This window comes from Hemiscyllium ocellatum, chromosome 12 (genome assembly GCF_020745735.1).
Source record: "Hemiscyllium ocellatum isolate sHemOce1 chromosome 12, sHemOce1.pat.X.cur, whole genome shotgun sequence".
NCBI lineage: Eukaryota > Metazoa > Chordata > Chondrichthyes > Orectolobiformes > Hemiscylliidae > Hemiscyllium > Hemiscyllium ocellatum.
The window spans coordinates 50,749,800-50,777,757 of record NC_083412.1 but is presented as its reverse complement, the minus strand read 5'-3'; the positions used below and the strand labels follow the sequence as shown (position 1 = coordinate 50,777,757).

The window sequence follows — 27,958 nt, the reverse complement described above, 5'->3', positions numbered from 1 at the left end:
TCCCATGTGTCTGCTGCCCTTGATCTTCCAGATGGAAGTGATCATGGGTTTGGAAGGAGCTGTCTGAGAATCTTTGGCAGATTTCTGCTGTGCATCTTTTAGATAGCACACACTGCTGCTACTGTTGCATTGGTGGTGGAGAAGTGGGTAAAGATTGAACTCTAATTTGGGAAATATATTTTAGAATATTATTTTTATGCATTTCCTACACTTTGCCTGAAAAGCTTCCTTTCTTCACTTATTACAGCATGTGTATTTATCCAGCCTATCTGCAGTGTGGTTATGCTCTTGATACTGATGTTCCTGTTCCGAGGCCTGTATTGCCCTCTTTGTTTTTGTTTATTTTTGATTCATAGTCAATCCTAATCTTTGCAATTTGTCTTCCTGCATCTGTTGTATGTAATCATATCCTTTTCTGGGTTTAATTTTAGGCATTTCTAACCTTTTAAAATGTGACCATATGACCCAAAATTTAAGTTCAGGCATAAAGAGAATTGGACAGCATCCTATAGATATACAAATATTATTGAGTGCCTATGAAATTGGATTATTTGGAAAGGGTAAAGATTTCCTACTGTAACTATAAATTTCCTCTGATAGATGAGACAATGCTGAGAAAATGTAGCACTGGCTGAAATTCCAAGTTTGTGGTTATGAGAAAACAACACAAACATCAGCACAATCAGATATCCATTGCCATCAAAAATATAGATCTTAACTTTCAATACTTTCAAAAATCTATTTCCGATGGCTCAACACCACAAAGTTGTATTTTTTATTGTGAACCCCCGACTTGTGCTACTGGACTTCCAACTTACTGTCGAGATATTCTGCATTAAAAAGGAATGTAATTTTTTGAATTGGAGCAAGTATTTTCGCTGGTCAATAACTTTTGAAGGCATCAATTTAAGATAATCAACAAAAGATCAAAAAAGTGGTTCAGAGAATTTTTATTACTCAGAGGGTTGTCAGGAGAAACAGAGAAGTCTGATGAAGGAATATAAAAATAACCCAGAAAACCGTTGTGTTCTTCTATCATCTCTGCATGGTGCATTTCAAACCTAAGCACTTATTCAGCTAACGCAAAGTGTTATGTTTCTGCAGGATACCACCATCTGTCTACTTGAGTAGAAAATTAATAGTCTGGTAAAGAATCAGACTGAGTCTCAGCAACTGCTTTAATGCACAGAACAAAAGAGGAAAGTCCCATTTCTAACATTTAGAACAGTGAAAGCAGACTTTGAGGATATAAGGGATAATTCATTTGAAATATTTAGGTACTTGGCATACAAGAGCATGTTTGTTAATATATGCTAAAACAAAATGATCCTAAAGGAACAATTTGATGTTGTAGAATATCAACCCACATATAATTGTAGATATTTTACCTTGTGTGAAATGCCAGAGGAAATCAAATTTTGTTAAAATAATTGCAATGATTACTGAATGAAAAATGATTTTGAAAGAAGGTATATATTTTGAGGTATGAAAGCAGATTAAAGATGGAATTAGCAGAGGTGGAAAATCAGTTATTAGTGAACTTGCCCTTTGCATCACCAGAACTTGCTGACACACAGCCATTAAATACAATGTTATTACTGAGTTACAATGGCTCAACTTGGAGAAACCAATCAGCCAAAACTTAGATGTCTCCTATTCTACAGAGCTAGCACATTACTTCTTGTGTTGAAAGCAGGTCTCTACATATGTGGGAATGCTTCTGGCATTTTCTAGAAGCATATATATGTTAAAATGATGGATGGCTAAGGGTTAGTAAAATCTCTCACTGTTTTAAGACAATGCAGGTGACCATTTACTGACCGGCAACCAACAGAGACAGATTATCTTACAAAATGCTTAAAGTGAAGTATGGTCACTGTAATAGTTTATGAAAAATAGAGAATAAATTGGAACATTTTGGAACTGAAGAAATGAAATGAGCTGAAATTAATTATATCTATCTTTATCAAGAAAAAGATCATGATGAAACAGGATGCAGTTTAGATACTTGAGGATTATAATGAATAAGGAACTGAATAGGTTGTCCAAAGCTGGATGAAATGCATCCAAGGATACTTAAGGAAATGAGAGTCTTGAATTAAGAGTGCTATAATGCAGAGCCTGAATCAGAACTAACTCCCCCAGTAAATCATTCGAAAGACTAAGTGTTAATGATGAAATGGACTTTGCCTCAAGTACTAGCCAATAAGAAATGCATTGTAGTTCATCAGTTGATAGTTCCATCTGAAAATGTAACAAAACTTTAGCTTCAAATCCAATACCAGCTTTTGAAGGGCTCTTAAGCAGGCTCTTAATAAATTGAGTGCAAATCCACCTAACAAGTGCATTTGGAATCATTACCTTTTCACTCATTATGAATATTTCAACAATGCTTCCTGATACAGCACTGCAAAAATAATATTGGAAAAGTTAGTTCAATTTCTTTTTACAAGATAAAACAAATAAATGAACCAGATCAAGGTTTTAATTTTATTTCATAAATATTCAACAAAATCATGAATAGTTTAGGAATAAAACAATTTATGTCTTCAGCATATCATTGACAATCTCAAGAAGCATTCTAAAAATGAGAGCAAAGTTTAAACACCACATCTGGGTTCAGTTGCATGGAAAATTATGGAAGCAGTTAAAATAGGGGGAAGGCTCAGCAGAAGTTATTAATGTTTCCAGAACAACTAATTGGACAGAGAGCATGGAAAGGGTCAGGAATGTAACTTTAAACACAGTAGATGAAGGAACAACTATGAGAAGAAGGGCAGTCAACGGAGGACTGAGGGTGCTGTCCTTAAATGCAAGATAAGATAAATGAGTTTGTAGGGAAGATTGAAATTGGTGAGTGCGATGTAAGGGGATCAGGACTGGGAACAGAATATCCAAGGAGACACATCCAATAATCAAAAGGGCTGGGGGGGGGGGGGGGGGGTGCGGAGTAAGGTTGTTGCATTAGTAAGAAATGAAATTGAATCAATAGTAAAAAGTGATATCAAGTTGGAAGGTGCAGAATCTGTATAGGTAGAGTTGAGGAGTCATGGAGATGTACAGCATGGAAACAACTTGTCCATGCCGACCAGATTTCCCAGCCCAATCTAGTCCCACTTGCCAGCAACAGGCCCTTTTCCACCAAACCCCTCCTATTCATATACCCATCCCGATGCCTTCTAAATGTTGCAATTGTACTAGCCTCCACCATTTCCTCTAGCTACAGGAGTTGGGAGGTCATGTTGTGGCTGTACAGGACATTGGTCAGGCCACTTTTGGAATATTGTATGCAATCAGAAGGATGTTATGAAACTTGAAAAGATTCAGAAAAGATTTACAAGGATGTTGCCAGGGTTGGAGGATTTGAGCTATAGGGAGAGGTTGAATAGGCTGGGGCTGTTTTCTCTGGAGCGTCAGAGGCTGAGGGGTAACCTTATAGAGATTTATAAAATCATGAGGGGCATGGATAGGATAAATAGACAGGTTGTTTTCCTGGGGTTGGGGAGTCAGAACTAGGGGCCATAGGTTTAGGGTGAGAGGGGAAAGATATAAAAGAGACTTATGGGGTAGCTTGTTCACGCAGATGGTAGTACATGTATGGAATATATTGCCAGAGGAAGTGGTGGAGGCCAGTACAATTGCAACATTTAAAAGGCATCTGGATGGGTATATGAATAGGAGGGGTTTGGTGGAAATGGGCCTGTTGCTGACAAGTGGGACTAGATTGGGTTGGGAGTTCAATAAAGGAAAGCATACCAATCACCTTCTTCATTATCCTATCTACCTGCAACTCTACTTTCAAGAAGCTATGAATCTGCATTCAAAGGTCTCTTTGTTCGGCAACACTCCCTAGCACCTTACCACTAAGCACATACGTCCTGCTAAGATCTGCTTTCCCAAAATACAGCACCTCGCCTTTATCTATATTCCATTCCTTTCTTAGTCTTGATAAAGTGTAGATAAAGTCTAGTCTCATAAAGTAAAAGGACCCTGTTGGTAATTATGTACAGGCCTTCCAGCAGTGGTCAAGATGTGGGGCAGAAAATAAATCAGGAGATAGAAACATTATGTAAGAAAGGCACCATTACAATAATCACGGGGAACTTCAATATTCAAGTGGACTGGGAAAATCAGTTTGCTTATGGATCTCAAGAAAAGGAATTCATGGAATGTTTACGAGATGGTATTTTGGAGCAGCTTGTGGGAGAATCCACAACGAAACAGGCAATTCTGGACTTGGTGATATGTAACGATGCAGACTTGATTAAGGAACTAAAGGTGAAGAAAACCCTAGGGGGCAGTGACCAGAATATGATCGAATTCACTCTGTACTTTGAGAGGGAGAAGCTGGAATCAGATGTAAAGGTATTACAGTTGAATAAAAATAACTAACTACAACGACATGAGGGATGGGCTGACCAGAGTTGATCAGAAGGGGTTCCTAGCAGGAAGTTGGTGGTGCAGCAACGGCAAGAGTTTTTGGGGATAATTCAGGAGGCAGAGCAGAAGTTCATACTCGAAAGAAGAAACATACTAAGGAGAGAACAAGGCAACCATGTCTACCATGGTAAGTCAGGGGCAGCTTAGAAGTAAAAGAAAAAGTAAACAATGTTATGAAGATTAATAGGAAGCCAGAGGTTTGCGAAGCCTTTAAAAACCAGTACAGGGTAACTAAAAAACTGTAAGGAGTGAGAAGATGATATACAAAGGCAAGGTAGCTGGTGATACAAAAGATTATCATAAGTGTTTTTGCGATATATGAAAGGTAAGGAAGAGGCAAGAATGGATGAAGGATGTGTTGGCATTGGACAGGAAGTTTACACATATGATCGTGTGGATGTAGGGCTATCATATGAGGTGTGGTTGATGAATGTGGGTCTGTGCTCGATGGTATTTAAAAGGATGAGGGGGATCTGATTGAAATTTACAGAACACTGAGAGGACTGAATTGAGTTGAGATGGAGATGATGTTTCCATTAGTAGGGCCCAACGGCACATCCTCAGAGTAAAGGGTAGGCACTTTAGAACTGAGATGAGAGGGTTTTGAATCTGTGGAATTCATTGCTGCAGAAGGCTTGGAGACAAGTCATTGAGTGTATTTAAGACAGAGTTAGACAGTAAGAGAACGAAGTTGAGAAATGTATCAGCCACGATCGGATGGTGGAATAGACTCGATGAGCCAAATGGCCTAGTTCTGCTTATAGTTTATGGTCCGATAGTCTACGCCATCTTGTTCTCATGCTAACAAATCTATCCTGGGCCGACTGCAATGTTCCAACAGAACACAATGCAAACTCAAGAAGCAACACCTAATTTTCCACTTAGACATTTTACAATTGAGGTCTCAATATTGCACTGAATAACTTTCAAAGCTGACCATGTATATCTGTTCTTCATTTTTCTTACATTCCACCCCATTTTACATCTCTTTTTCTCATTCTCCACCATCAACACCACCTTTGTCTTTTGCACTGGGCCTCTGTCTGTCATTTTCTAACACCTTTAGTTTCTGAAGTCATTCAAAACGCAAGTCTAATTTTTTCTCCACAGATGTTGCCAGACCTGCTAAATTTCTGTGTTCATTTTAGATTCGGAATTCTTCTGTTCAGTTCTCAATCAAATTAACTAGGATAGCTGCAAGTGGGTTATAAAAGAAAAAAAATGACCAAGATTCAATAACTTCTGCTGGATGTCTGTGAAAATGACACTGTTAAATGTAAGACCAAACTTAATTCTCATATCTTTAGCACTGAATAGCCTATACATACTAATAAATGAAGAGAGGACACATTTGCAAAGTACCTGAAAATAACAAGAATGTGTAAAACCAAATCCCAGAGAGCAGTCAAAGCCTTTGGAAAAAGATAATGAGAGAACATTGTCGAGATTTGCCATGGTAAACTAAAATGTGCACAATTCTGGATATATTTAATATTACATTACAGTACTTCCTTCTACAGCTTGCTTCTTCAACCTTATTCATTATGTGAATTTTTTAAATTTATATTTGTTTATAAAATTTGGAAATGTATGATCATGAATTTCCAACTCAATTTACACATCCTTAATTGCATTTCAAAATTTAAAAAGTGTTTTGAATTCATGCAAACATATATTAATTAATAACCAAATTAAGCAACTAATTTATGGATGGATTTTTAAATGTACTAATTGCCTTTCAGATTATTTAGTCATATTTAGGAAATGCTTTAAAAATTTATGGATGAATTTATAAACGTATCAATTAACTTATAGTTTGTTGATTTCTGTTTTAAACATCAGACATATAGTTGCTTTTCTGAGTCTCTAATTGAATACAGTACAACCCCAGAATCATTCACTCTGGGAAAGGGAGATGGAAAGCTGACACTGCTAGTTACATCCTCCAGAAGCACAGCTCGTTGGAAGATAACATTTCACACGGTGATAGTTGCAGCTCTGCTTTCAGCCCCACAACTGACTAAAGGAAATTGCACTGGAATTTATCTTGTGCAATTACATATAATCCCAATCATTACTTTTCTTGTGATATAGGTGTGTACACTGGTAAAAACAGCAAATATTGCCTGTACTTAAATGTCCTTGAGGTGGTGGTGCTGAGTCACCATGAATAGCTACAGTACATGTTGTAGCAGGACATCCATTTTGAAGGGTTCTGGTGAAAGAATCTTGGCAAGTTGCTGCAGTACATCTTGCAGATGTTACAAACTGTGACCACTGTGTATTGGTTTGGTGGTGGTGGTGGTGGTGGTGGGGATGCGGGTTGGATATAAAGGTGGTGGATAGGAGCTGAATGAACAAGCCATTTTGCCTTGGATGCTGCCAAGTTCATGACTGTTTTTGGAGCTGTACTTATCCAAGTCAGTGGAGAGTATTCCAGCATACTCATGACTTGTGCGTTGTAGGTGATGGAAAGATGAATTGGAGTGGACAAGTTCGAGAAAGCTCTTCCCTCATTTTTGTGTCCTCACTATCAGCTGCAGACCCAGTCTAGGAGATATGTCCTTCAATAAATTCATTCTGAGTGATGAATATGGACATTTGCCAGGCCACACTCAGCGTTTCTTCCAAGTGATCTTTATCATAGAGGAGCACTGATTCATTGGTTGAGGGTAGGGAGAGGGGGCAATCAGCAGGAGGCCTTCTAGCCCATATTTTACCTGCATGTATGAGACCTCATCAGCTCTTGAGTCAATGACGAGGATGCTCAGGAACCAGGTCTTGTCTGTTTCCCATTCTACCACAACTTACTTTTCGTGAGACAGGACACACTTAGTGATGGTGATAATGGAGTCTGAAACATTAGTTATAAGGTATTGCTCAGTGAGTATAATTTTGTAAGAAACAAAATATTATGTAAAATAGAGATCCTCACTCTATGTGAAGTCTGCCCAAGGTAGTGAATGTTGAAGTGCTATAACATGTGGCCCAGAACCTCCAACAGGACAATCATTGCTGAAACATAGACAGGAGTAGTGCATCAGGACTACATTGATATGCCAACCCAAAGACACAGATTGACTCAAGAAGTTCAAACTCACTGTAGCCAAATGCCTGGCATGTGGAATTCTTTGAAAAAAATTTACTGTTGGATTAGCGTTCAAGATTTTGGACGGTTCTGGTGTACAAGTGCATGAATAGTTATCCAGGAAAAGTTAGACAAACTAGAAGTTGCCCTAACCCGTGGTTAACTACGAACATGATGTGGAGGTGCCAGTGTTGGACTGGGGTGGACAAAGTTAAAAATCACACAACACCAGGCTATAGTCCAACAGGTTTATTTGGAAGTACAAGCTTTCGTCATGGAGCTGTAATGTCATTATTGCCTAGATTTAATGCCATTAATAATACCCTGAGTGTAATTAGTTTTCCTTACTTATTTTAATGTTCCATGTTATTGAATGATTTCTGGAGATTCAATGTGGGTATATGAAGTAAGGTAGTGAGTAAGGTGTTAATGGATGAGGGTAACTGTTGGATAAGATGACAAGTAAGTGGGTAATGCAAGAGGCAGGGTGATAATGGTGTGGCACCAGAGTGCCAGATGGGCAGCATGGCACATAAGTGGATGAGGGCTTGAGGTAGGTCATGGAAATTAAGTTTGGTCAAGGGACCATAGAGACCTGGCAGAGTGAGTTGGACAGGGAGGGTGCCAAAAGTGATTGCAGAAGGGTGGGTAAATATAGAGAATGAGCTAGGTATAAGGAGGGAGTAAAGTAATTGTGGGTTTAAGAGGGTATCAGCAAGGACTCAGGCAGCAGGGTGAGGAGGAGCAGGAATGTGAAGAGGATGTTGAGGGGGTCAAGGCATTTTGGGTGTCTGTGGAAGGTGTGGATGCAGGAAGTCAAAGAGTTAATATAACAGTTCCACAAGAGTCAGAGTTGGTCTTAACTCCTCTACCTTTTCCTGGGTAATTATTTGGGTAAGTCAATCTGAACCAATTAGAGTCTCTGATTTTAATTCAGTGCTGGGGACCTTTGCAAAGAATTCCAAACACTTTTGTGGCCCAACCAAAGGTTCAAATTCCAGGTCAATTTCCACATAGTCAGCAGCAACAGGTCTCTGCTTGGTTCCAACATCCAACACCGGTCTATTCTTCAGCAATGAGTATCTTCCCATTGGGAGATCAAGGAAAGTAGAGAACCACAAATCAAAGATGAAATAAAAAATAATTTGACATATAAAATGTATTCATTCTCACCAATGTATTTGGGAATTTTTGTACCAGTCATTTAAAGCCTTTTCACTGTCAGTAAAGAACATCTGTCATTTTGGCTCTTCCCCAATCTTAAAATGAAGCAGCCTTTAGATGTCAGTAATCAAATGAATGTATAAAGAAGAATAAATTTGCACATTTCATAACTCAGGATGACTCTTGCTGCTTTACAGCTGTTAAAGTATTTATGAAATATAGTCACTGTTAGAATGTAGTTAAATATGTGAGCCAATTTGTACTCAGCGTGGCCCCACAATCAGCAATGAGGAATACAACCAGTTAATCTGTTGTTGCTTATGCTAGAGGAGAGATAGAGGGAGGTCAGGATATTAGGAAAACTTTTTTATTTGTTTAGTAACATGGAATTGTTAACATCTATCTGAAACAATGAACAGGACCTGCATTTACTATTTCATTCCAAAAGATGGTACCTCCAAGATGTTGGACTCCCTCACTAAAAAGTCAACCTAGATTAGATCTTTGGAGTGAGGCAATAAGCCATAGCTTTTGCACTGAGAAGGGACAGCATACCTGCTGAGCCATTAACAGACAATTGCATTGCTCTCAGTTAAGGATTAGAAATTGGATCTGTTGGTTCTCGTTTACTATTGCAAGTAATGGTTTTAAACTAGCACCTAGAACATCACACCTATGAGAGATGATTGAAAGTTGTTTATATTTCAGATTGAAATATAAACAGTTCAAGCTTCATTCCAAGAGTACCATGGCATCCCTTTGCCTATTCAATATCTTTTAGATAGATTTCTTAGTTGGCATTTCAATTTAGTCAAACAGATTACTTTGGAATTAAGGTGCATTTTATTAAAAATGTTTGTGTTAATATTCTGTTTACATTCTTACCAGAAACAATGTTGCTGATGATGTTTATTATGCTTAATTGGTATGAGTTTGGTGAAATATAAATGCATTTATAATGTACAGGCTTGCTGTGGTCACGTGACCTCTACCTTGGCTATAAGTGCCTTTATGTGTATTCTGGGGTAACCATTAAACACATCACTGATGAACCTGAATATCTGTGGATTTGCAGAGCTGAAAGTGAACCAGCCACAAAGAGGCAGCAAGTAAAAAAGCATAGCAGTTTGTAACTTCAAACTATATGGACAGTCAAAAAGGCTCCCTTCTATTACAGAGATGAGAGGAAATATGAGACAGCTTTGGAATATTTTCCACTCTTGATGGCGAAATTATGAAATAGCAACAGAATTAATACCAATTAAGAAGAGCAACCTAAGAATAGTAACCTTAAATCCACATTCCTGCCTAACTCCCATAACCTTTCAACCCCTTGCTTAACAAGAAGCTATCGACTGTATATTAAAATATTTAAGGACTCTGCTTCTACCAAAGAGAGTTCCAAAGTCCCATAAGTCTCAGAGAGACAAAAGAAACACCTAATCTGATTCAAATAGGTGGTCCCTCGTTCAACATTCATCCATAGAGGAACCGTCCTCCCACATCTATCTGTAAAGAAACCTTAGGAGTGCGTACGTTTGAATCAGTTAAGAAACATAAAGTCCCAGACAGACCATAGATGAAGCTTAGAGTTGACCTTATTGAAACATAAGATATGGAGGGGAATTCAGAGTGTAGCATTGGAGAGATCGCTTTCCTTGTGAGAGTCCAGGATCAGACTGCATTATCTCATTGTAAAGGGTTATGAATTTAGAACAGAGATAGCAGCACAGTGGTTAGCACTGCTGCCTCACAGTGCCAGGGACCCGGGTTCGATTCCAGCCTCAATGACTGTGTGGAGTTTGCACATTCTCCCAGTGTCTTCGTGGGTTTCCTCTGGGTGCTCCAGTTTCCTCCCACATTCCAAAAGATGTGCAGGTCAGGTGAATTGGCCATGCTAAATTGCCAATGATGTTAGGTGCATTAGTCAGGGGGAAATGGGTCTGGGTGGGTTACTCTTCAGAGGGTCAGTGTAGACTTGTTGAGCAGAAGGGCCTGTTTCCATACTGTGGGGAATCTAATCTAATCTTTTAAAAAAGGAACAATTTCTTCTCTCAGCAGACAGTGAGTCTGTAAAATTCTTTACTACAGAGCAAAGTAGCGGCTGGGTCGTTAATATATTCAAGGCTGAGATAGATCTCATTGAATGGTAGAATAGAGTCAATTGATTGAATTGTCTACTTCTGCTCTTACACTAAACGTCTTTGGTCTCGCGGGAACTAAGTATCTTGGTCCAATTGACTAGTATTCTGACTACTGGGAATTACATCTACTGAAGTCAATGACTAGCAGTGAGATTAAAGAATGCTTGAAAACAGACTTCAGTTGCTACAGCCTTTAATATATGTTGCTAAGTACCAAAAATCCCTCAATTCATGAGTGAAGAATTCAGCCACTTCATAAAAGATTAGCAAATTCAATACCAGCCCAAGTTAAATTGAAAGGTTGAGGTGGCAGTAAAATCAGCAATGAAACAATAAAGAAAGAGAAAATCCAGCATAGACCAGTATAAGGTACAGCTTGAGTCAAGAAATACACTGAGTAAAAGGGATGCAAAGTAGTACAGTACAACGATTCTTTTAATAACAAAAATAAAACTTCTGAAGACAGAAATGAGAACAGGCGTGAGTGCCAAGAACAAGGCAAAATGACAGACAGCCACATTTCACCTTGAGAAGACTGTCCAGTCTTTGCCAGAGCTGAGAACTGGAGAACCTGACAGAATGCAAATGTTGTTAAGAAGAGATGGATCTGGGTGAGGGATGGGGAGGGGAGAGGCATGGGAGCAGCCCTTGCCCACCCAGATTCTGTAAAGATCCATCTCAGGGTGGCTGGAAAATGCTGGATTGTGATGCTCTGGTGGGTGAGCACAGTACCTGAGGAGAACTACTCTGTAGGTTCAACTGGGGATGGGAAGCTCCACTCCATCAACCCAACCTCGCTTGTGCCCTCCTTCTTCCCCAGCCTGTCAACATCAGCAGTGGAGGTCAGTCACAGGCAGGTTACATCACCAGCTGTGCTTGCACAGTGTTGGGGCTAGTTTGATGTTATGGATAATCATTTCAATCCACAGTATTCACTGTACACGCTCATTGAAATGAAACCAGGAATGTTTATTGTGGTGTTTTTCTTTGTGAATAATGTCCCTAGAATCATAGTCATACAGCAAAGAAACAGACCCTTCAGTTCAATTCATCCTTCCTGTACAGCCGCAACATGACATCCCAATCGTATACTGAATTTTCTGACCAGTGAAGGCGAGCGTGCTAAACACCTTCTTCACCACCCTGTCTACCTGTGACTGCACCCCTAGGTCTCTTTTTCTCGCAACACTCTCTAGGGCCCTATCATTAACTAAATAAGTCCTACCCTGGTTTGCCTTACCAAAATGCAACACCTCACATTTATCTAAACTAAATTCCATCTGATCAAGGTCCCATTGTACTCTAAGATAATCTCCTTCACTGTTTACTACACCACCTATTTTGGTGTCATCTACAAACTTAACCATGGTTCCTACATTCACATCCAAATCATTTATATATATATGATGAAAAGCAATGCAACCACCACCAATCCTTGCAGCATACTGCTGGTAACAGGCTTTCAGTTCAAAAAACAGCCAAAAAGCAACCTTCCACCACTACCATATGTCTCTCAAGCCAATTTTGTATCCAACTGGTTAGCTCCCATGTGATCTAACCTCACTAACTTTGTTGAACACTCTACTGAGTCCATACAGACAATGTCTACTGTGCTGCGTTCATCTATTTTCATGGTCACCTCTTCAAAAAACTCAATCAAGTTAGTGAGACACAATTTCCCATGAACAAAGACATGCTGACTGTCTCTAATCAGTCCTTGCCTTTCAAAATGCAAGTAATTGCTGCCCCTCAGAATCTACTCGAATGACTTACCCCAACACACAAGGCTCATTAGTGTATAGTTCACTGGCTTTTCCTTACAGCCTTTCTTAAATAGTGGCAACCACATTAGACAACCTCCAGTCTTCTAGCACTTCACCTGCGGCTGTCGATGACACAAAATATCTCAGCAAGGGGTCCAGCAATAATTTCCCTAGCTTCCCATAAAGTTCTGGAAAATACTTGATCAGGTCCCAAGGGTTTATCCACCTTTATGTATTTCAAGATGTCCAGCACCTCCTTCTTTGCAATATGAACTCTTTTCAAGACATCACCATTTATTTCCCTAGCTTCCACGTCCTTCTCCAGAATAAACACTCTCACAAAATATTTGTTTAATATCCCACCCAACTTCTATGGTTCCACATACGGATAGCTGCATTGAGCTTTTCTCTGTCCCTGGTTACTTCTTTGCCTTTATTGTACTTTAAATCTCTTTGGATTCTTCTGAACTCTAATTGCCAATGCTAGCTTATGTCCCCTTTTTGTCCTCTTGCTGCCCTTATGCTCCTCTAGGGATTCACTCAATCCCAGCTGTGTATATATATATATATATATATATATATACCTCTTTATATCCCTCTATATATGCCTACTCCTTTTTCTTGACCAGATCCTCAATTTCTCCAGTCATCTAGCATTCCTTACATTTACCAGCCTTGCCCCTCACACTAACAGGAACATATTGCCCCTGAACTCTCGTTATCTCATTTTTATCTCTCCCACTTCTCACTATCTCTTTACCTGCAAATAGCCTCCCACAATCAACTTTTGAAAGTTTCTGTCTATTTACCATCAAAATTGGCCTTACTCCAATTTAGAACTTTAACTTTTTCATTAGTTCTGTCCTTTTTTATAACTATTTTAAAACCATTGGAATTATGATGACTTGCCCTAAAGTGACACTTCAGTCATTTGCTCTGGCTTATTTCCCAACAGAAGGTCAAGTATTGCTCCTTCTCTAGTTTACATTTTGAATGTATCGACCCTGGTGCTGTGTGCCATCAGGGCTAACCACTATGCTGCCAGTAGGTGAGTTTACACAAAACATTTTAATGAAGGCACAAAGGAGAAGTTACTAATTCCACACGTGGAGGAAAGAAATTTGGATTTTAGAGCCACTGTGAAGTTGATAGTGAAATGTCAGATTCAATTAAAATACTTAACCCATTATTAAACTGATAAATAATCTATTATTAAATGTATTGTACAGAAGGAAAAAACATGTTTTAATTTCACTCGAGGTTCATTAATATTGTACACTGTTTCTTTAGCTGTACCTTCACTTCTAATTTTAAGAGTTTGGTTTTAATCTTTAGTTCATTCAATCATGTTGTTGTAAAACCTTAAAATATGTCCCTTGCTTACAGTCTCCTCTGCAGTGAAATCAAATTTAATTATTTGAGTTTTTCTTCAAAGGTGAGAAGCCCAGGTCTCAAATTTCTTTACAACATTTTGGCTGAGATCCCAATTAAATGAATAGATTTTTAAAAAGAAATTGAAGATGCCCAAAGTTTTGCTAATTGACAAATCTTGGCTAACAGCTCTGGTGTTTTCCGAACTGCTAGCGTTCTGTGGTAATTACCAAATTTACCAGTATGTAATAGTGGGTAAGGATTTTGAGGTCATCTATTCTTCTTTGCTTTGCCTTGTGCCCATCTAGTGACTGGTGACAGAGGATACATCATGTAGAGTATCTACAAAAGAGGCACTGTACTTAGACAACAAGAAGGTTTACTGCATGACAGCAATAAGTCAAATATATTTAGTCAGTCATAATAACTATGACCTTAAAGTACTGATCCATGTACATCTACTCCATCTGAAAACAATAGTAGTACTTCCTGTCTCCAATGAAATACATCAGTGGAATGGGTAGAGCGAATATAACATGAACATTAACCCCTTTGGAACCAATACTTTGTGGTTGCCCTGCTATATGAAGGATATTATTAAATTGGAGAGGGTGCAGAAAATATTTACAAGGATTTGCTGGGCCTGGAGGATTTAAGCTATAGGGAGAATAGGCTGGAACTTTTTTCTAATGGAGCTTGGAGGTTGAGGAATGACCTTATAGAGGTTTATAAAATTATAATTTTAAGATGAGCGGAGAACAATTTAAAAGGGACCTGAAGGGCAGCTTTTTCATACAGAGGGTGGTTTGTATATGGAATGAACTGCAAGAGAAAGTTGTAGATGCAGGTACAGTTACAACATTTGGAAGATATTTGGTCGGTTACATGAAAAGGAAACGTTTAGAAGATTGTGGATCCAGTGCAGGTAAATGGGACTAGTTGGTTTAGGAAATTTGGATGGCACGGACGGAAGGTCTGTTTTCGTGCTATACGACTCAATGGGTCTATGCTGTAAAGAGAGAAAACAATTGATTTTAATCAAATACTTTAAGGATATGTTCCAATAGCTGGTCATCATTATTTGGGAACAGCGTTATGCTTAAAAATTATATCCAAATCCTTTGTCAATATTTAATACTGAACATTCTGATTCTCCTGAATTGGATGTATCTAATCTTCTTCAATGGGGTATATTCCCTCCTATTAATTTACTCATGTACTTAACTGGTGTAGGTCATTTTGATCATCTTCAATTGCCTTTCCAACAGTCAAAACATTACTCTTCTTCACATCTTTTGTAAGGTTTACCAAATTATTAACAGGCGGTTCTCCTTTATTGTTCTAATGTAGTGTGAATAAATAGGGGATTTAAGTTAAAATCTTGCAAAGTTGCAGTAGCTCCTGCTTCAATAGAACGATGAATCAAACTTTGCTTCCTATTGCCAAAGCTGGTTTCAATCCAGATAGATAAACTGTGTTTAATTCAATTGTATCTTAATCTTCTTGAAAAGCCTTGAGGCCTGAACTTTATCACAACCCAGTGAGAATCCAACCATTTTGTATCCATTGAATAGCCTCCATCACTGCATCTTTTAATTACTTTCAGAAAAATCCAACAGTTTATGTTCTTCACCTGAATACAGACATAGCTTGCAACAATAAACTGATCACTTTTTGACCAACATGAAGATCAACTAGAGGAGCAACAACACATCTAAATTAAAATTGATTCCTTCTAAATTTACTGTAATCTATCAGAAGTGACAACTGGCAGACTACATGTGATAGTTTCTTTGGCTACAAAATTACAAAATCTTATGGCTAGAGACGTGAGTTTATATCAAACTGAGCTTAAACCGTATAATAACAACTCCTCTGAGCAAATATTCTGCAACCAAGCCTACCGTTGTTATCTTGCTGATTACCTCATAAATATAGGATAAAACTGAATTTTGTATTTAACTTAATTGGTAAAAAGAGAGAATATTAGTGAAGATAATGGATTGTCCCACAAAAGCATGATTTTTTACATAGAAGTATATGTGTCTATGTATGGAAATAACAAATATGCATATTCATGAATTTTGTTGATTTTCCGGGTGATGACAGGAATTTGGGGGATATTGTAGTTTCCCGCATAAAGTAGGCAGTTAGTTACACTGCTTTCAGGGATATTCTACAACCTGGAAAAGCCAAAATATGAACTGACACATGTGACATATTTATCAGTTTTATTAACATATTGAAAGAGAATCTTGCATGTAATTAGGGTGCAATGAAATCAATTATAAATCAAATAAATGAGAAATGAACTGAGATCCAAGTCTTTAACATCAAAAATAATAAACTCATCTTAAATTGGATCAATTAAAACTCATTGGTCAATAAAATTTGTCATAGTTCCATGTTGTGTGATTGAAACAAAATGGAAGTTTTTAAGTATTGTTTGATCTGTTTATAGCATGTGATGTGTTGTCTTAGACTCATTTATGCAAGAGTCAGTCATATAGATGAAACATAGTTTCCATTTTGTGCTCCTTGTTTACATTATATTAAATGATTCTCTTCTTCTGCACTTTAAAGCAAAGGCTGTCAAGTTAAAGGAACAATTCTGGTGAGGTTCTCGCTTCATTCTTTTTCCCATATCTCTAAGTTGAAGATCAGCCAGACTTACTCTAGGGGTCCATCATGCTGATTTGCATGATGAATGAATAAATAGCTTTTTAATTGCTGTTAAATTATTCCAGCTAAACTGTGATTTCATGCAAATTTTAAGCTGTAATGACATGCAGTGAATCATTTTCCAAGATTTAGAATCTGGAACAATGCAATTCGATTAATTCTAATTTTGTGACAGTAGAAAATTACGTGCACTAGTAGGCTTTTATGTATATCTCCTGATTGCTTTGTTATAGTTCAGATAGTGGAGATGGATTGTTTGATGCAGGAAAAGAAGTTGACAAATCTAAATTCTTCAGGGACAGAAATGATGCTCAATGTTGAAATGGTGGGATCACATTTCTAAATAAAGATTTTAAAGAACTGACACACTTCAAATTAACTTGAAGATCTTGGGAGTAGCTACATCACCCATAGTTCACATTAACAGAGAACAACAGAACAACTGAGATACAAGATCATGATTTCCTGATAGTTAAAGGGTTTACTGAACCAGTGGAAACTAAATAACATCAAACATTCATTGAACCCATCTTAATCCAATTATTAGATTGCTTATTTCTTATACCAATTAAGGCAAGATTATTTCAGTGCTTTGGTTTTTAGGTTTATTTAAAAGCGAGAGTGAGATAAACACCTATGCAGAGCTAAGGTGATCTTTGGCCTGAAACTGGAATGCTCCACTGAGAGTTCAACATTGTCAATTCAAAAGAGAAGGAAAACAAATTTATTAACAGAAAAAAGACAATTTTTTCCTCGTTTTCAACAAAGCCATTCTAATTAATAAATATCAAAGAATACAATGGCATTAATCTATTGGTTCTATGTAACAGGCTGGATATTATTTGCACCATCAATATTCCACAAGGAAAATTGTTTAATCATGGAGCACATTCAATTTAAGTCATGTAATGTAATTCTTTCTTCCCACATAAATTCCTGAAGCAAACCTAAACTGAGTCATTAGGCTATTATCATGTCACTTCGATTTATGTAGTGGGTTGGCCATCAATCACATTGAATGGTGCAGTAGACTCAAAATGCCAAACAGCCCACTCTGCTCTTATTTCCACTTTCTATATTAGTCTTTGTTTTGGTAACAGAAACTATGAAAGACCAGTTCCTTTAATTTTTCTTTTATTCCTTCAAAATGTACAAGCTAAAGCTCCTCATATGTCCTGTTGGTTTTCCAATGAAACTATAGATGCAAAGCCCCAGTAGGTCTCTGCTAGTTCTGGAGAGTTTTTTTTCTGTAAAAGCAGAATCTGCTCTTTATTCATTCCAGACCAAGCCCTCATGACAGTTTAAGGCCTATAAAGGAATGACCAAAGATTAAATTGAAATAAATTCACCACTAAAGTTTAAGGAAGATCAAATAATTGGAATCACTGATAGATTTAAGTGACTTTTTAAAACAGAAGGATTTAGTAATTGCATGCACCAGGGACCTTGTTTTCATGCCCTAGCAAAGTCCTGGCACTAAAGTGATGGGCTGAATGACATTCTTGTGACAGAAATTCCATGTTCTGTTCTGAGATGCAGGTTCATTAAATCACGTATGATGGTAACCGAACGCTGTGAAAAGGGGGAGGGAGGGTTTGCCATCCCCAAACTGTGCGGCACAGTGAGGGAATTGTCAGAAAGGAAGTATAGCTGTACATTCTGAGGGAACCTTGATCTGAATTGCCTGTCAGAAATGTGGAGCTCTTACATTGTGTAAAAAAATAGAATGGAATAGCAGACTGTGTCTGTGATTATCAAGCCTTGGAAATTCCAGCATATTACATTTTGTGCTAGTGACGTATGGTGCTGCTGTGAATATTGGCTAATTTTAATTAACTGTTGAGTGGGATAATGACAGAAAAGCTATTTGTCTTTTTATTGCCAGGAAGGATACATGCAATGTTGCTTTACCATGTGCATGTTAAAATATTTTCTAAAACATCTTTATTAATTGTGTGATTCTGTAGCATATGGTGAAAACAGTGTTCAGTTGAAGAGCTGATGCAGGCATGATGGGACTGAATGGCCTGCTTTGTAACAATTCTGAGATTCTGTCATCTTGTTTTGGTGTCAATGACATGGAAAGTCATCTAGAGCTTTCCACTGCCTTTTCTTGTCATGATCCACAGAACCACATACCAAACAGGCACTGGCTAGGTCATCAGCAGTCCATCACTCAAAGTCAAAACCCCAAGGACAGAATTCCCATCCAACAAAAGCTGCTGACCAGTCCTTCATTCAGCAGTGTCATGGAGGCAGCCATGGCTGCTGCCAGGAAAGTACCTCTGGATGTACAGGATGGTGGATCCAGAACTAAGGAAAACAGGGAAGGTGGAATCTTACTTTGGGGGTTGTGAGGAAAGGAAGGCATGTTGGATCAGGAGCAGGAAAAATGAGCTGGCCCTCAGTGGTCAATCAAAAATTTTTGCTATCGATGGAATAATCCACCTTCCTAGCTGATAATGTGCCCGCACCAAGTGACCTATCAGACATTCACATGGCCATAAACCCAGTTCATATTAGATTACTCCAAGCAATGATGGGATGAAGTCCCTACGATATCCTAAATGACCATTTAAGAATCTCAGTTGGAGTGTCAACCATGGGTCTTCACATCAGGGCACAATTTTTTTTTCCTGAGGGATCTGCTCGGAGTTTTCTCAGAGGCTACTTTATTCATTTTGGTGGCTACCTTTGGTTTCGAGGGACTTTTTATTCATTCTCACTGACTCATCTATTAAGTATCACAATCATAAATTAACCAATACCTTTGGTGTTGTATTGATGCATAGGTTATTTGGACACAAACAGGAGCAGATTCATGTAGAATTCATCAATATTTTCAATAATTAGCAACTCTCCATTCAGCCTAAAGTGACAACATGAGGAAAACATTCATTTTCAACAGACCCCTGCACTTAAAATGGCACAAGATAACAGGCAGAAATTAACAACAAATATCCTTTCTTTCCCAAAATAACTGGAACATTTGAACACAAAAGGCTTCATCTTAAAATACACCTCCTAGAAATTGGATAATCAAAGACAATGCCTGTCCATTGCTTATACACAAAGCAAATCTTTGATTTAATTTTAACAACTGACTAAAATTTATAACCATAGCATCCACTCTATTTGTTCCAGATGTACCTCACTGACACTTCAATCTAACAGGTCCCCTAGTGAGCTTATCTGTAGCAAGAATGGGAGCGAACCAGCCTGATGAGCAGGACATCAGTGTTTCTGACCTTTCTACTTACACCAGTGAATTTCTTCAATTTGTTGTCCCCATGGTTAAACTTTCTTTGGTACTCTGGTAGATTTCAAAGACGGACCTGCCTGTCCACTTCACTCCTGTGTATTTTGGTGCTGTGCTAATTCTGGTAGTGGTGAGAAGGTGGTAGGATTGGTTTTCCACCATTTCACCTGACTCAGTGCTTCACCTGCCCTCAGGCCACCACCCGAGAAAAGATTCTGCCCATAGACTTTTGAGATAATTTATGACGAAGAGAATTTGAGGACAACATTAGGCAAACAATGGCTCTTTTGACTCGTATAGGTTTATTCCAGTTGACAATGATGTGAATGAAAGCAAACCCATGGATATAATGCCCCCAAAAATGCATATCACAATCTCAATTTTGTACCTGGTGTTTGAAAGTTCGAACTCAAAATTGTTCACAATCTGACCATAATTATTATTACATTTATATGCTTAGGGAGATTTTAAATAAATCACACCTTAAAAGAGAAGGACATTTTCTTGTGTATTAAAACAAAATTTTGCCATCCCACAGGATTACATCTCTTATTTTGGTGAGCACAGTACATGTTTAAAGACATAAAATACATAAATTGCACGCACTTAATTAAAGTGTAAATTCATCCTAATCTACAGTTTTGCATCTAGTTTCTGACCTGAACTCCAGGTTATGCTTCTTTTCTATCTGTGATACAGCTAAACCACTTTAACTACTTTGATACCATGGTTATATAGAGCTTAAAGTCAGGTCTGTGCCATAGAGGTTAATAACTATTAGAGTTAGAGCCAGAGCTCATCAGTAATAATGTCAGAGAACATTAAATTTGGATCTGAAGGAAAAGGGTTCCAATGGTATCTTTCTGAACTGTCTCTCTGTAAACAGTTACTAAATGTTCATGAGCATGCACTAGAATGGTTTCCAGTCCCCATCTGTCAAAAGCAACCAGTCATGATATTTACACATGAAGGTAATCATTTGCCAACTACTTATTGAGGAACCTAGCTAGTGCTGATGAAGAAGGAAAAATGGAAAGTTGATGAGTTGTCAGAGCAGACTCAGTAGCAATAATCAGAGCAACTAATCAATACTAGATTTCCTCGACAGCCAATTACAGGCAAACAGAGTGACGAGAAAAGCCTTATCAGTGGAGTAGTACGGAGTAGTAATGCAGAACTTCAGATGAATGCTTCTGGGGCCATGGGTCCAAAACCCACTATGGCAGATGGTGGTATTTGAATTCAATATAATCTGGAATAGGAATCTCACAAATAATGGAAACCACGTAACCATTGCTGGTTGTGGTAAAACCCCTTCTGGGTTCACTTATGTTCTTTTGGGAAAGAAATCTGCAGTCCTTAACAAGTCAGGCCAGTCTGAGACTGGACCCACAACAATATAATTGACTGTTAACTATCCTCTGGATGATTATGGCTTGGTAATAAATACTAAATAAAAACAAAAAACAGTGAAGCCATATTCCATAAATGACAATGTGGAAAAAAAATTCCCAATACGCTAAGCAAGGTAGATGGCCTCAAACAAGGCATATACTGAATCAAGCAGCATTGCCACTTCATTCGATAACAGACCACATCTAGACTTGCTCAGTCAGGGAGTGATCAAGTCAGGATGCTGCTTTATGGTACTTGCAACAGTGACGCCCCTAACCCCATAACCCCACTGTCTAATTAGACAAATATCGTGGTTACACAGGGAGAGATGTATCTACTTTCATGCACCGATGATGACTCATTTGTTAGCATAATGGGATTTAACTCTTATCGAATACCTTTCATTAAGTCTTTCATTCCATCCCTTTAAATCGTTATCATTTCCAAGTAACAGGTCCCTAAATATTTAACTACTAACATTTTGTTTAAACTCTACATCCTCATCTCCTTGTTCACCCCAAGAAAATCTCTCCTGGACTCTGTTCTCAGCTCATTCTAAGGAAGAAGGGACATCGGTAGCTTATGTTCAATTGGTAGGAAGGCGGAATCTTGAGCAGGCTGGGAGTGAAAGTGGGCATGACTGCTAGAGCCTGGGTGAACCAGAATGCTGACCTAAAAGTACAGAGAAGAGGGGACAATGAAAAGTGGACTCAGGAGGAAAACTGTTAGCACCTGGAAGAGAAAGTGACAAAGGAAGGGTTTTGCCTGAAACATTGATTTTCCTGCTCCTCGGATGCTGTCTGACCTGCTGTGCTTTTCCAACACCACTCTAATCTAGGACTCAGAGTGAATAAGCTTCCACATACCGCTGATGAGAAATAACATGCAGATTGTTCATACACCAGTGTCCATTACAACATGAGCCTCACTGTTCATCTTAACAATCACGGAAATACCTCCTGTACATCTCAGTCAGATATTAAAGGGTTGAAGACACTGGCCTTGCTATCCAATTTAAAATGTGTCTCTTTGACAATATGAAAAACATCTAAGTCAGTTTTGAGTTCTATTATTTTGCCCAAAATAAAAATCATCACAGTCTTGGCTAGGAAGAATTTACTGTGATATGTTTCTACCATTTTGTCTTGCTGTGGAGCTTCTGCTACTCCTGCAGGTAATTCTAAAATGATGCTTTTTGTGCAGATGTGGTACATCGCATTAAAGGCCGGAAGTTTTCCAGCTGATCATATCATGAACAAACAGCAATGGTAGTGACTGTGCCCTCCTTGCATTGCTTGATTTACACATTGCCTTGCTGGCTTGTGGAAAATAAACTGACAGGCTCATTTGTGGGCTCCCAGGCAAATTCTCTGTCACCCTGTAAAAGGGACTTCCAGTCTGCTGGGATAGCTAAACATCTATAGATGACATACAGTCCTCTCAAGGTTGTAAAAGCTCAGATATTGCCTCATTCAGGATGAAGACTATTATATGGTCTCAGATAACTACCGTATAAGATCCGAAAATAACAGCGGTCTACTAAATCGATAGAGGCTATTTATAAAATAATCCATACTCCCTCCAGGCTCCTGGATACACTCATTAAACCTAATGTTGTCAATAATTGTATTACATCTAAGAATGAAGTAGGCATTTATTACCTTAATTACATCTTCATATATTGCCACTTCTTCACAGTATCCTGAGTTGAGCAAGAAATACATCAGCAATGTTGCCAATTGCATAGAAAAACACATTAATCGTGTTATTATCATGTATGGAAGCAAAGTTCAAGGTGGTACAGTATTGATTAAAAATGTCACCCTACCCGCTGAGAGAATTTGGGATCACTCTCATGGTCTAAGGGCTTGGCTTTCAAAAAAGATTCCTCCACTTCTAAAGGCTTTCCTATATTCTGAAAAGACTAAGTGTGTGAATTAATTCTTAATGTTCATGTCCACCAACCTTTTGTTTGCCTTCTCCTGTGGTTTGGACTTGGGGTTTTCTGAGCAAATTCTCACTACAGCTTGATTACATGTACTGAGCATCTGACCGAACAATTCTGGAAAGTGGACTTGTTGGGCCGAAGGGCCTGTTTCCACACTGTAAGTAATCTAATATAAAAACCACAGTGTTGACTGAGCCTGCAAGCATGCCAGTACTTCTACTTTGGTCCTTCCTTGAGGACTTGTGCTCTTTGTATATTCCCACCATCAATTGATATAGATAGGATTTAGGAAGTTTCACTGAAAGAACATCCACCACTGCTGCCATCACGTGCTAAGGCACATTGAGATTGTTCAGAGGTGATGCTGTCTTTATACCAGAACTGTCGATGTGACTGGAAATGAAACAGGGCTGGTACAAAGAGATGCAGTCACCACCTTTTCCCCACATCCACTTTGTGGCAGGAGAAGACCTCAGCAATGTGATGTCTGTCCATTCATTAGTGCCGAGTACCATACATTCCATAACAGAGGCCATTTTAGGCTGTTTTGCCATAGTAGCAGAAGACTCCCATGTATGGGACAAAAATTTAAACCAGACCACTCTATTCTGCACCAGTCCAAGACATAACTGACATTGAAGAAAAAGTAGTATTATTCTCATAGGAAGTAATAGATCTAGGAATGTAGATTTCTATTATGTATGGTTATGAGTTCTACTGACCAATGTCTCTGTAAAATGTGAAACAGTTAATACATTCATCAGTTTCTATTAGTATGGTTTCCTATCTTTAGTTGCAAAAATAATCCAGAATCCAATTGTGATATTTGTTGAAACATCAGATAGTTTTAATTACTTACTGGTACAAGCCATTGTTGGTGGGTCTTTTTCTGCCCTGTAGTAACCTTTGTCACATTTACACACTTGTGAGGCATCTTCATGAGTGAAGCTATGTGGAGGACATTTGGAGCATTTGGTGTTTCCAGCAAAAGGTTTATAGAATCCATGCCTGCAAGCTAAAAGAGTAACAAAATTAACAAAAGTAAAAGATAAACATGTACATTAATCTGAGCGACTGAGATAATGGTACATATTTTCAACAGTTGATTTTAACAATAATACTACTTGATTTGTATGCTCCTTCCCAAGTGGTATCACTACTTCCAGACCCTGCTGTAACACTTCAGGATCCAGAAGTAGTGGGAATGGCGTGAGATCTGGAAGTACAGGCATTACTTCTCAGGATCCTATGGTTGGAGGGCTCTGAAAGAGGATGCAAGAATACAGATCAGAGTTCAGAATCCAGGAGTAGAGGGGAGGGAGTGGACTTGGGAGCTGGAACATTGTGAAGTTCAATATCTTAAGAAATGGAAACAGTGATGTTGGAGTACTGAATGATTGTGACATATATGAGGAAGAGGTTTGGAATGAAGGTGGAAGCTGGAAGGCAGAAAGTGTTAGGTCTTATTGGTCAAGTTGCTGGAAAATTAGAATTGGTTAGGGTGAAAGCCAGGTCAGGCACAACTAGAGAAAAGGAAGCCAACAAAAGTAAGCTGAGAACTGATCTCAGCACCCTTTGGACTATCAGGAACTCTCCATGTCCATTCTCCTTCATCAACATGTTCCTGCCTTTAGTTTAGTGTATTAAAACATAATCTACTGTTGGATGAGACATAAAATGAGATTTTCCACTTGGCTGTTTGGAGAATACACAGACACAAGCATGTAGAAATGGAAGTAGAAAATAATTGTAGCTGAACAGTGTTGCTTTTGAATTTCTGTGAAACTTCCAGAGCTCACAGAAGTGACCCTACTTCTCTTTTGTATGCTAGTCCACTGTAACTGTAAAATAGAAATGGGAGGATCACTCCTGGCCACTCCTGTTTATTTTCATGACCGTCTTTGCAGTGTCCTATCAAGCCTAAAGAAATACAGCAATGGCCTTGTGAATGGGAGTCGTTATGGACTGGAAAGTTTGTGGGTTATTGTTGGGAAACTCAAAAGTGATTAAGTTAATTGACTAATCTAATACCCATCCCCTACAATAGTAAGCCACAAGACCATTGTGTTTTCAGGCTAGCAAAGACATTCCTGTTTTTCTCCTCCATACCAGGATAAGTTCCTGTTTGAGTTCATGGGCCTGTGTCAGTCATGTAACTAGGGCCAGGAAATTCACAGACACCTCTCACCTCACCTGTCCTCTGTATTAAGGTACAAAACTTTTCTGCCTTTTTATTTTATGTTTTGGTTTATTTTTCTGGGTTTCGAAATGGTGCCAAAGAGTGGCAATACTCTACAACATTTTTAACTGTATTTTGTAACAAGATTGTTATGACAATAAAATAAAAATCAACTTGAATATACTACCCCATAAATAAAAGAAATGAGCATATACAACATTTAAATATGTTTTACTCTTGATATCATATTTGAAACTATTTTCAACCTTCTAAAATGGTCCACCTTTTTAAAGACGTAGGGACAAATTAATCCCCAACCCAAGTTTTTTTTTATTGATTACAAATGCACATTGTGAGGTGCTAAATGGTGGGATCAATTTCCAAGTACAATTGCACATTTCCCATCTGGAGGAGAACAGGCTTACTGGACATGATGTACTTTTTTTTGGATTAACCAACTAACAAAAGGGATTGCCAATGGTTGTGTATGGCAAAAATAGGCAAGTTTTGCATTTTGCTTTAATGTGAGGTCACAAAGAGCAGTGTTTTCTTCTTGGTTGAATAGCAGTACTACAGCTTGTTCCTCACCCTCCTTCTGCTCACGGGATTTACCTGTGGGTCAGCCCAGTGCATGAGGACTTATTTTGAGAAGGTTGTGAACAGCAAGTTGAATTGAAATGCCTGAATGATGGCCCGTGCTCATCAGTATCACTTTTGATGAGGCTCAAGACCCAATTTCCAGTTCAATTTCCTTGAGCTCCTATTTACTAGATCATGTAGACCTCACTTCAGGCTAGTTTTCAAATGTGATCAATTCCACTGGTGAATAAATGGAGAGTCAAAATGCAGACCAAACATCTTGCCATAGTTTGCATGGTCAACAACCAGTTGGATACGTTGGTTAAATTCACATTTTAGCTAGATTTGCATCTTCTGTTTGTATCTGAAATACATTCAAAACTTCAACAAATTAAAGAACAGATGCTGTCAACCACAAAAGCTGCCTCAAAGATTTTGAGGTAACCTTTCATAAGAAGAGCAGCTTGTTAATATTCTGAAAGTGAATGCTTTATCTAACCTGCGAAACAGTACATATACCATTCTGAAGGGCTATGGATTATGGATATTTACATGTACACTGTCCATGGCTCCTTCTCTTTACCTCGAATGCTCTCCAATACCTTATGTATTGCAACATTCCTTTCTTTATAACTGTAAATGAGTGAACAAACCCAGCTTTCAGGTGATGTCTAAGATCTTTCCCTTTACTTGCCCCTTCAAGTCTTGTATCTTCTCTCAGACTCAGATGTTTCCAACACAGAAGGAGACCATTCAATTGGTTAACAAAGATGTAGCTACAGTAATCCTATTTTCAACCTTCTGACCCATTGAGGCTATGATAATGCAACTGAATATCCAAATGCTGCTGGAATGTTGAGAGTTTCTGACTCACCAAACCTTTCAGGCAATGAGTTCCACATTTCCACCAGCCATCAGTGAAAGAACAATTGTCCTCAACTTTTCTCTTAGCATTCTACCGCTTACTTTCTTTCATTGCCCTCTAGTTATTGATCCCTCTTCTAATGTAATGGGCTTCCAATTCACCCCATCTATGCACCTCATAATCTTGTCGACCTCTATAAATTTCCTCTCAACTTTGTTGCATCAAAGAAAACAACACTAACCTAATAAACCCTTCCTCATATCTTAGACCCTGAGCTCAGGCAGTATCCTGGTAAGTCTCCTCTGTACCCTGTCTAGTGCAGTAAACCCCTCCTGTGGTGCAGTGACTAGAACTGCATACAACCCTCAGTTGTTGCCTAATCAATGCTTTATATAGTTCCAGCATAACCAGCTTGCTCTTATAGTCTGTGCCTCAGCTAATAAAGTCAAGTATCTCAAATGTCTTCTGAACCATTTATCTACTTACCCTGCTACTTTCAGGGATCTGTGGATATGCACACCAATGTCCCTCTCACTCTTTTGAGTCCTTTCATTCATTGTGTAATCTCTTTCCTTGTTAGCACTCCCAAGTTTATTCCCCCACACTTCTCCAGGTTGAATTACATTTGTTTCTTCCTCCCACCCAATCAGTCTTTTGATATCCTTCTGCAGTTTAAAGCTATCCTCCTCATTATTTCACCCTACCAATTTCTATATCATCTACAAAGGTTTTCGTCATACTCCTACATTTAAATCCATTGAAGTACACCATAAACAGCATGGGTCTCAGCACCAAGCCTTGTGAAACATCACGAGAAACAAATGTTAGACACAGAAACATCCCTCTACCATCACCTTCTGGTTCCTGCCTTTCCACCAATTTGGATCCAATGTTCCAACTTTGCCTTGGCTCCCAGGGGCTCTTATATTGTTGACCAGAATATTTGAAGGGACTTATCAAAAGTGTTGCTAAAGTTCACCCAGACCACTACAAATATATTACCCTCAATACTTATGGTTACCTTCTCAAAAACGTTGATCAGATTTGTCAAACACGACTTTTCCTTAGTTATTTGAGATCA

General features: G+C 38.4%; 1 protein-coding gene across 3 annotated transcripts in view; it reads right to left on the bottom strand.

Annotated features, from left to right (window-relative positions):
* epha6 (eph receptor A6) overlaps positions 1-27,958 on the bottom strand; it is a 695,738-nt gene that overhangs the window by 278,694 nt on the left and 389,086 nt on the right. For all 3 annotated transcript variants that reach the window (XM_060833528.1, XM_060833529.1, XM_060833530.1), the window contains exon 4: positions 24,114-24,269. In XM_060833528.1, coding sequence (XP_060689511.1) covers positions 24,114-24,269 — 156 coding nt within the window. The remainder of the gene's footprint in view (positions 1-24,113; positions 24,270-27,958) is intronic.